Source organism: Pristiophorus japonicus, chromosome 20, assembly GCF_044704955.1.
Source record: "Pristiophorus japonicus isolate sPriJap1 chromosome 20, sPriJap1.hap1, whole genome shotgun sequence".
Lineage (NCBI taxonomy): Eukaryota > Metazoa > Chordata > Chondrichthyes > Pristiophoridae > Pristiophorus > Pristiophorus japonicus.
In genome coordinates, this window is record NC_091996.1 from 41,677,528 (window position 1) to 41,687,475 (window position 9,948).

Here is a 9,948-nt window from a genome sequence, read left to right on the forward strand (position 1 = left end):
ATCCTGAAAGACAGGATAAATCTACATTTGGAAAGGCAAGGATTAATTAGGGACAGTCAGCACGGATTTGTTAAGGGAAGATTGTGTTTGACTAACCTGATTGAATTTTTTGAGGAGACAACCAAGAGGGTCGATAAGGGTAGTGCGTACGATGTAGTGTATATGGACTTTAGCAGAGCTTTCGATAAAATTCCACGTGGTAGACTGGTCATGAAGGTTAAAGCCCATAGAATCCAGGGCAAAGTGGCAAGTTGGATCCAAAATTGGCTTGGAGGTAGGAAGCAAAGGATAATGGTTGCTGGATGTCTTTGTGACTGGAAGAATGTTTCCAGTGGGGCTCTGCAGGGCTCAGTACTGGATCCCTTGCTTTTTGTGGTATATATCAACGATTTAGATTTGATTATAGGGAGTATGATTAAGAAGTTTGCAGACGACACTAAAATTGGCTGTGTGGTTGATAATGAAGAGGAAAGTCATGAGCTGCAGGAGGATATCAATCTACTGGTCAGGTGGGCAGAGCAGTGGTAAATGGAATTTAGTTCAGAGAGGTGTGAGGTGATGCATTTTGGGAGGGCTAGTAAGGAAAGGGTATACACATTAAGCGATAGGCCACTTAATAGTATAGATGAACAAAGGGACCTTGGAGTGCTTGTCCACAGATCCCTGAAAGTAGCAAGCCAGGTGGATAAGGTGGTTAAGAAGCATACGGAATGTTTGCCTTTATTGGCCAAGGCATAGAATATAAGAGCAGGGAGGTTATGCTTAAATTGTATATTACACTGGTTAGGCCACAGCTGGAGTATTGTGTGCCATATTATAGGAAGGATGTGGTTGCACTAGAGAGGGTACAGAGGAGATTTACTAGGATGCTGCCTGGAATAGAGAATCTTAGTTATGAGGACAGGTTGCATAGGCTGGGTTTGTTCTCATTAGAACGGAGGAGATTTAGAGGAGACCTCATTGAGGTGTACAAAATATTGAGGGGCCTGGACATAATGGATAGTAAGGGCCTATTTCCATTGGTGGAGGGGTCTATTACGAGGGGGCATACTTTTAAGGTGGTTGGTGGAAGGTTTAGAGGGGATTTGAGGGTGGGGGGGGGGCTTCTTTACGCAGAGGGTTGTGGGGATCTGGAATTTGCTGCCTGGAAGAGTGGTGGATGCAGAAACCCTCACCACTTTTAAGAGATGATTGGATGGGCACTTAAAGTGCCTTAACCTGCAGGATTACGGGCCTAGAGCTGGTAGTTGGGATTAGACTGGATGACCTTTTGTTGGACGGTGCCGATATAACGGCAAGTATTGCAGGGAATCGAATACGGTCAGGGTGATCTCCTGGACTAGTTTCGATTGCCTGAATTTTCCCAGATTTTTTTCTCCCTAGATTGGCCTGGGTTTTTAATCTGGTTTTTGCCTCTCCCAGGAGATCACATGGCTGGGGTGGAGTGTAGAATGTTTCAGTATAAGGGGTATGAGGCGGACTGTTTGGGCTGGATGTTTTTTGCCTTTCCACCATTGTTCATAAATTTATATATAATCTTCAGGGCTGCTAGCCAAGGCCATGCAGCTCTTTGTCAGCCGGCGCGGACACGATGGGCCGGAATGGCCTCCTTCTACACTGTAAATTTCTATGTTTCTATGTGGGACCTTATCAAAAGCCTTGCTAAAATCCATATACCCTACATCAAATGCACTACCCTCATCGATCCTCCTTGTTACCTCTTCAAAAAATTCAATCAAGTTAGTCAGACATGATCTTCCCTTAACAAATCCAGGCTGACTATCCTTGATTAATCCGTGTCTTTCTAAATGAAGATTTATCCTGGCCCTCAGAAATGTTTCCAATAATTTTCCCACCACCGAGGTTAGGCTGACTGGCTTGTAATTACTTCGTCTATCTCTTTCTCCCTTTTTAAACACAGGTACCACATTATCAGCCTTCGAGCACCACACCTGCAGCCAGAGAGGATTGGAAAATGATGGTCAGAGCCTCTGCTATTTTCTCTTTTGCTTATCTTAACAGCCTGGGATATATTTCATCTGGGACTGAGGATTTATCCACTTTCAGAGCTGCTAAACCGCTTAATACTTCCTCTTCCATGATGTTTATTTCATCTAATATTTCACACTCCTCCTCTCTGATTGCAATAAGAACATAAACCTACACTGTAGAACATTATATAAATCAAGAAATAATGGAGGTTTATGGGCGATTTTAATCTTCATATTGATTGGACAAATCAAATTAGCAAAGGTAGCCTTGAGGAAGAATTCATAGAATGTATCCGGGATGGCTTCTTAGAACAATACGTTGTGGAACCAACCAGAGATTTTAGATCTGGTAATGTTCTCAGAGTAAAGAGTCCTCTAGGGAAGAGTGATCATGGCATTGTAGAATTTCAAATTCAGTTTGAGAGTGAAAAAGTTGGGTCTCAAACTAGTGTCCTGAACTAAAATAAAGGCAATTACAAAGGTATGAAGGCAGAATTGATTAAAGTGGACTGGGAAAATAGATTAAAGGGTTAGACAGTAGATAAGCAGTGGCAGACATTTAAGGAGATATTTCATTACTCTCAACAAAGATATATTCCAATGAGAAGGAAAAACTCAAAGAAGGATGAACCATCCGTGGCTAACTAAGGAAGTAAAGGATGGTATCAAATTGAAAAGAAAGGTATGCAATGTTGTGAAGAATAATGGTAGGCCAGAGGATTGGGACATTTTTCGAAATCAGCAAAGGATGACTAAAACAATAATAGAGAGAAGATAGCTTACGAGAATAATCTAGCAAAAAATATGAAAACAGACAGTAAGTGCTTCTACAGTTATATGAAAATGAAGAGAGTAGCTAAAGTAAACATTGGTCCCTTAGAGGTGAGTCTGGGGAATTAATAATGGGAAACAGGGAAATGGCAGGGACTTTGAAAGAAAGAAAGAAAGAAAGAAAGAAAGAAAGAAAGACTTGGATTTATAGCCAATGAAGTACTTTTGGAATGTAGTCTCTGTTGTAATGCAGCAATCTGTCATTGGGAAAATGTTGGAGTCCATCATTAAGGAAGTAGTAGCAGGACATTTAAAAAATCATAATACAGACAAGCAGAGTCAGCATGGTTTTATGAAAGGGAAATCAAGTTTGACACATTTTCTGGAATTCTTTGAGGATGTAATGAGCAGGATGGATAAGGGGGAACCAGTAGATGTTGTGCATTTGGATTTCCAGAAGCCATTCGATAAGGTGCCACATAAAAGGTTACTGCACAAGATAAAAGTTCACGGGGTTGGGGTAATATTTTAGCATGGATAGAGGATTGGCTAACTAACAGAAAACAGAGATTTAGGATAAATGGGTCATTTTCAGGTTGGCAAACTGTAACTAGTGGGCTGCCACAGGGATCAGTGCTGGGGCCTCAATTATTTACAATCTATATTAATGACTTGGATGAAGGGACTGAGTGTAATGTAACCACATTTGCTGATGATACAAAGATAGGTGAGAAACCAAGTTGTGAGGAGGACACAAAGAAACTGCAAAGGTATAAAGAAAGGCTAAGTGAGTGGGCAAAAATTTGGTAGATGGAATATAATGTGGGAAAATGTGAAGTTATTCACTCTGATAGGAAAAATAAAAAAGCAAACTATTTAAATGGAGAGAGATTACAAAATGCTGCGGTACAGAGGAATCTGACGGTCCTTGTACATGGAACACAAAAAGTTAGCATGCAGGTACAACAAGTAATTAGGAAGGCAAATAGAATGTTGGTCTTTATTGCAAGGGGGATGGAGTATAAAAGTAGGGAAGTCCTGCTACAACTGTACAGGGCGTTGGTGAGACCACACCTGGAGTACGCATACAGTTTTGGTCTCCTTATTTAAGGAGGAATATACTTGCATTAGAGACAGTTCAGAGAAGGTTCACTTGGTTGATTCCTGAGATGAAGGTGTTATCTTATGAAGAAAGGTTGAGCAGGTTGGGCCTATACACATTGGAATTTAGAAGACTGAGAGATGATCTTAATGAAACGTATAAGATACTGAGGGGGCTTGACAGGGTAGATGCAGAGAAGATCTTTCCCCTCGTGGTGGAATCTAGAACTAGGGGGCGTAGTTTCAGAATAATGGTTCGCCCATTTAAAACTGAGATGAGGAGGAATTTCTTCTCTGGGGGTTTTAAATCTGTGGAATTCTCTGCCCCAGAGACTGGTGGAGGCTGGGTCATTGAGTATATTTAAGGTGGAGATAGACAGATTTTTGAGCAATAAGTGAATAAAGGGTTATGGGGAGTGGGCAGGGAGTGATCAGATCAGCCATGATCTTATTGAATGGTGGAGCAGGCTTGAGGAGCCAAATAGCCTACTCCTGCTCCTATTGTTATGTTCTTATGTCTGCATCACCCCTTTCTTTTGTGAAAACAGATGCAACATATTCATTAAGAACCATACCCAAGTCTTCCGCCTCAACAAACAGATTACCTTTATGGTCTCTAATGGGCCCTACTCTTTCTTTTGTTATCCTCTTTTTCTTAATGAATTGATAAAACATCTTTGGGTTTTCCTTGATTTTACTTGCCAAAATGTTTTCATGCTCTCTCTTTGCATTCCTAATTTTCTTTTTAATTGCAGTGCACCCTCAGTACTGTACCTCTGACAGTGAAGGGCACCCTCAGTACTGCCCCTCTGACAGTGCGGCGCGCCCTCAGTACTGCCCCTCTGACAGTTAGGCTCTCCCTCAGTACTGCGCTGGACTGAAGTCTCTGATGGAGAGGGTTGGAGGTCCGCTCATCAATCTCCAGTGACAGTGTTGTATAAATATCTGCATTTACGCCGCAGCTTGTGTTCCCTGCAGTATCAGGGCTGCCGGTGAACCCACGGGCCCCAGCCCGGGCCCGGCCGCTCTGTCCCGGGTTCCGGGGTCGGGCCCGCGGGCAAAGCCCCGATATTTAGGCTCACCGAAACTGCGGGAACCGGGATGACGTCCGATCACCAGCAGCTTCAGCATCTGATCGTAGAGCGGCCAGTCCGGGGAGCGGCGCCGCCCCCAACCCAACCGGTCTCGCCCCCCGCTCCCCGGCCTCCCGGTCCCTGCAGCCCCCGGTTCCCGGTACCTGCAGCCCCCGAGGCCACGGCCACACCAGCAGCTGTAACATTCTCCGGACGCGCCTCATTCTCCGAGCTGCCGCTTCAGCCTCAAAAAGCGGTGCGATCCCCATTAACCGGAGCCGGCGGTGCCGCTTCCCGATCCCTTTAAACGACCCGGTGCAGCTTGTCCCGGTTCCGTGATCCGGCCTCGGGCTCCGCTCACTCCCCGGCCCCGCGGCCGAGCTCCGTCCGCTGCCCAGACGGGAAAGTCATTCGCTGCAGAGACACAGAGGCGATTCCCGGCTCCTGTCAATCTCCAGCGGGGGACAAGAGCACAAGGAGGGGGAGGGAATTACCAGCAGCAGCAACCACATCGACAAACAGCAATCACACCTTCTTAGGCAGTCCCTCGGAGTGGAGGATGAATTGCTTCCAGACTAATGAGTTCTAAGGTGACTGATGAGAGCAATGCGGGATCTACAGTCTCTGTCACAGGTGGGGTAGACTGTGGTTGAAGGGACGAATGAGTGGGGTGCTTGGGTTGTTGTGCACTCCCTTCCATTGTTTCTGCTTGGCTTTCGCGTGCTCCGGCGAAGAGACTCGAGGTGTTCGGCGCCGGGCCAGGAATTTCCAGGTGTCAGTGGGGATGTTCAATTTTATCAAGGAGGCTTTGAGGGTGTCCTTGAAGCGTTTCCTCTGCCCACCTGGGACTTGCTTGCCATGTCGGAGTTCTAAGTAGAGCGCTTGTTTTGGGAGTCTAGTATCGGGCATGCTGACGATGTGGTCTGTCCATCGGAACTGATCGAGCGTGGTCAATGCTTCGATGCTGGGAGTGTTGGCCTGAGCGAGAACACTGCGGAGGCAGCGTTGGTGGTACTACTCCAGTGCTTTGTAGTGCCTGCTGTACATAGTCCATGTCTCTGAAGCATATAGGAGGGCGGGTATCACAGCTCGGTAGACCATGAGCTTGGTGCGGGGTCTGAGATCCAGGTCTTCAAACACTCTCTTCCTCAGGTGACTGAAGGCTGCACTGGCACATTGAAGGCAGTGTTGGACCTCATCGTTGATATCTGCCTTTGTTGTCAGTAGGCTCCCGAGGTATGGAAAATGGTCCATGTTGTCTATGGTCTCGTCGTGGATCTTGATAATCGGGGGGCAGTACTGTGTGGCGGGGGCAGGTTGGTAGAGAACCTTTGTTTTATGGATGTTTAATGTAAGGCCCATACTCTCGTACGCTTCAGTGAAGGTGTTGACGATGGTTTGGAGTTCGACCTCCGAGTGTACGCAAATGCAAGTGTCATCTGCGTACCATAATTCGATGACAGAGTATGGGACGACCTTGGTTCTGAACTGGAGACAACGGAAGTTGAACAATTTCCCATTTGTTCTATAGTTTAGTTCCACTCCAGCGGGGAGTTTACTGAGGGTGAGATGGAGCATTGCAGCAAGGAAGATCGAGAGAAGAGCATTGGTTCGATGACACAGCCTTGCTTCACCCCGGTCCGAACTTGAATTGGATCTATGGTGGATCCGTTGGTCAGGATCATGGCTTGCATGTCATCATGAAAGAGGCAGAGGATGGTGACAAACTTTTGAAGGCAGCTGAATTTGAGGAGGACACTCCATAATCCCTCATGGTTAACAGTGTCAAAGGCCTTTGTGAGGTCAAAGAAGGCCATGTACAAAGGTTGGTGCTGATCCCTGTATTTTTCTTGGATTTGATACGTGGTGAAGATCATGTCCATTGTTCCCCTTAGTGGATGGAATCCGCATTGCGACTCTGGGAGGAGCTCTTCAGCCACTGGAGATAGCGATTGAGGAGAATTCTTGCAATTACTTTCCCTGTGGCAGACAGCAGGGAAACTCCTCTGTAATTACCACAATAGGACTTGTCACCTTTCTTGAAGATGGTCACAATTACAGTGTCTCCAAGATCCCCCGCCATGCTCTCCTCTTTCCAAATAAGAAAAATGAGTTCATGGATTCGCGCCAATAGTACTTCTCCACCATGCTTTAGCGGGAATTCCATCTGCTCCTAAGGCCTTGTTGTTCTTCAGTTGTCAGATGGCCTTTTCAACCTCATGCCGGGCTGGGGTTGTACTGAGGTGATGGCAGGTAGCATGCTGCGGGATGGAGTCGAGGACACTGACGTCGAAGATAGAGTCTCGGTTAAGGAGATCCTCGAAGTGCTCTTTCCAGTGGGCACTGACTGCCTCTCTGTCCTTGATGAGCACCTCTCCGTTCTTGGCCCTCAGTGGGGTAGGACCTTGGGTGCTTGGGCCGTAGGTGTTCTTGAATGCGTTAAAGAATCCATGCACTTTGTGGTTGTCGGCTAGTTGCTGGATCTCCTGCGCTTTCTCCACCCAACATCTATTCTTTAGGTCGCGAGTTTATGTTGGACCTCAGCCTTCAGCCATCTACAGAGCTGCTTTCTTGCTCTCAAGTTGTGATGCTGTTTCCAGTTCAAGAATGCCTTGCGCTTGCGGCTTATTAGCTCCGGGATCTCCTGGTCGTTTTCGTCGAACCAGTCTTGATGTTTCTTGGTGGGGTGACCAAGCGTCTCTTCACAGGTGCTAATTATGGAGACCTTGAGGGCAGACCAGGGGCTGTGGACACTCTGCGTCTCCGGTTCACTGGAAATCATCGAGTTGGTTGTAAGGTGCTGGCTGAATAGGGCTTTCTTAGCAGGGTCTTTGAGTGCTCCAGTGTTGATTTTCCTGCAGCCGCCGCTGTTTTGGGGCTATATTGATGGAAATGACAGAGCGGTTTAGACGGTGATCAGTCCAGCAGTCGTCGGCTCCTGTCATGGCGTGGGTGATGTGGATGTCCTTGCGGTCCCTCGCTCGGACGATGACGTAGTCGAGCAGATGCCAGTGCTTGGAGTGAGCATGTTGCCATGATGCCTTATACTTGTCTCTCTGACGAAACAAGGTGTTGGTTATGACAAGACCATGGTCTAAGTATTTTGTCAGGAGGAGGGTACCGTTGGAGTTGGTTTTCCCTACCCCCTGCCGCTTACACCTCCCCAGAGATCTGTGTACTTTCCAACTCTGGCGTTAAAGTCGCCAAGGACGATGAGCGTGTCGCCCGTTGGGACTCGGGACAGGGATTGTTCGAGGCTGGAGTAGAATTCCTCTTTGGTCTTGTCTGTTGGGGCGTAAGCATTGATGACTTTAGCGCACTGGTTCCGGGCTAGGGTGAGCTGAAGGGTCATGAGGCATTCGTTTATCCCACAAGGGGAGTCTCTGATATGCCCAACTAGCTCATTTTTTATGGTGAAGCCTACCCCATGGAGGCGGCGTTCTTCTTCTGGTTTACTTTTCCAGAAGAAGGTGTAACTACCACCTTGTACCTTGGGCTGGCCTTCTCCTGCCTGTCGAGTCTCACTTAGGGCGGCGATGTCTATGTCGAGGCATCTGAGTGCCCGGGCAACGATGGAGGTGCGACGTTCCGGTCTGTCGCTGGTTGTCCTGACGTTCCAGGTCCCGAACTTAATTTTAGAGTGTGGAAGATGCCTTTGTGTGAATTCTTTTAACATGGGGTGGCCGTTGCACACCAGCCACCACACTGGCTTGGCAGAGCAAGATCTTGGTCCAATGACAAGGGGACCCAAGACGATTGGAGACAAGGCTCTGCTGCATGGGCCTAGCACACACATACCCACACATTTTCCTACTGTCCCTCTCCCTCCTTCCTCTTTCTCTGGGTTTCAGAGAACGCAGTGTAGGCCTCCCGACCTCGCGGCTGGTCCACGCTGCACCACTCCGGGACCTTGACCTCGCTCCTAGGCCCCGACCTCACTCCTGGGCCCTGACAGTGGCATAGTGATATGTGACTGGATGAGTAATCCAGAGGACTGATCCAGAGATCCCACTGTGGCAGTTGGGGAATTTAGATTCAATTAATAAATGTGGAATAAAAAGATGGTATCAGTAATGGTGTCATCAAGATCCATGGCGTGGCCCTGGACAACATGGACCACTTTCCAAACCTTGGGAGCCTATTATCAGCAAGGGCAGACATCAACGACGAGGTTCAACACATCCTTCAGTGCGCCAATGCAGCCTTCGGCCGCCTGAGGGAGAGTATTCGAAGATCAGGCCCTTAAATCTGGCACCAAGCTTATGATCTACAGGGCTGTAGTGATACCCGCCCTCCTGTATGGCTCAGAGACGTGGACCATATACAGCAAACACCTGAAATCGCTGGAGAAGTATCACCAACGTTGTCTCCGCAAGATCCTGCAAATCCCCTGGGAGGACAGACGCACCAACGTCAGTGTTCTCGATCAGGCCAATATCCCCAGCATCGAAGCACTGACCACTCGACCAGCTCCGTTGGGCGGGCCACATTGTCCGCAAGCCGGACACAAGACTCCCAAAGCAAGCGCTCTACTCGGAACTCCTACGTGGCAAGCGAGCCCCAGGTAGGCAGAGGAAACGTTTCAAGGATACTCTCAAAGCCTCCTTGATAAAGTGCAATATCCCTACCGACACCTGGGAGTCCCTGGCCAAAGACCGCCCTAAATGGAGGAAGAGCAACCGGGAGAGCACTGAGCACTTCAAGTCTCATCGCCGAGAGCATACAGAAAATAAGCACAGGCAGCGGAAGGAGCGTGCGGCAAACCAGGTTTCCCACCCAACCTTTCTTTCAACGACTGTCTGTCCCACCTGTAATTCCCGTATTGGACTGTACAGTCATCTGAGAACTCACTTTTGGAGTGGAAGCAAGTCTTCCTCGATTTCAAGGGACTGCCTATAATGATGATGATGATGATGATAAGTGGCTATGTGACTGGATAAGTAATCCAGAGGGCTGATCCAGAGATGTGAGTTAAACTCCCACCGTGGCAGCTGGGGAATTTAAATTCAATT

The 9,948-nt window shown here is 47.7% G+C and overlaps 1 protein-coding gene across 1 annotated transcript in view; it reads right to left on the minus strand.

The window, feature by feature from the left end:
- Positions 1–5,384, minus strand: part of dipk1b (divergent protein kinase domain 1B) — a 30,231-nt gene extending 24,847 nt beyond the window's left edge. Inside the window, exon 1 of the mRNA XM_070863419.1 lies at positions 5,101–5,384. Coding sequence (XP_070719520.1) covers positions 5,101–5,205 — 105 coding nt within the window. The 5' untranslated portion in view covers positions 5,206–5,384. The remainder of the gene's footprint in view (positions 1–5,100) is intronic.
- Between the last annotated feature and the right edge of the window lie 4,564 nt (positions 5,385–9,948).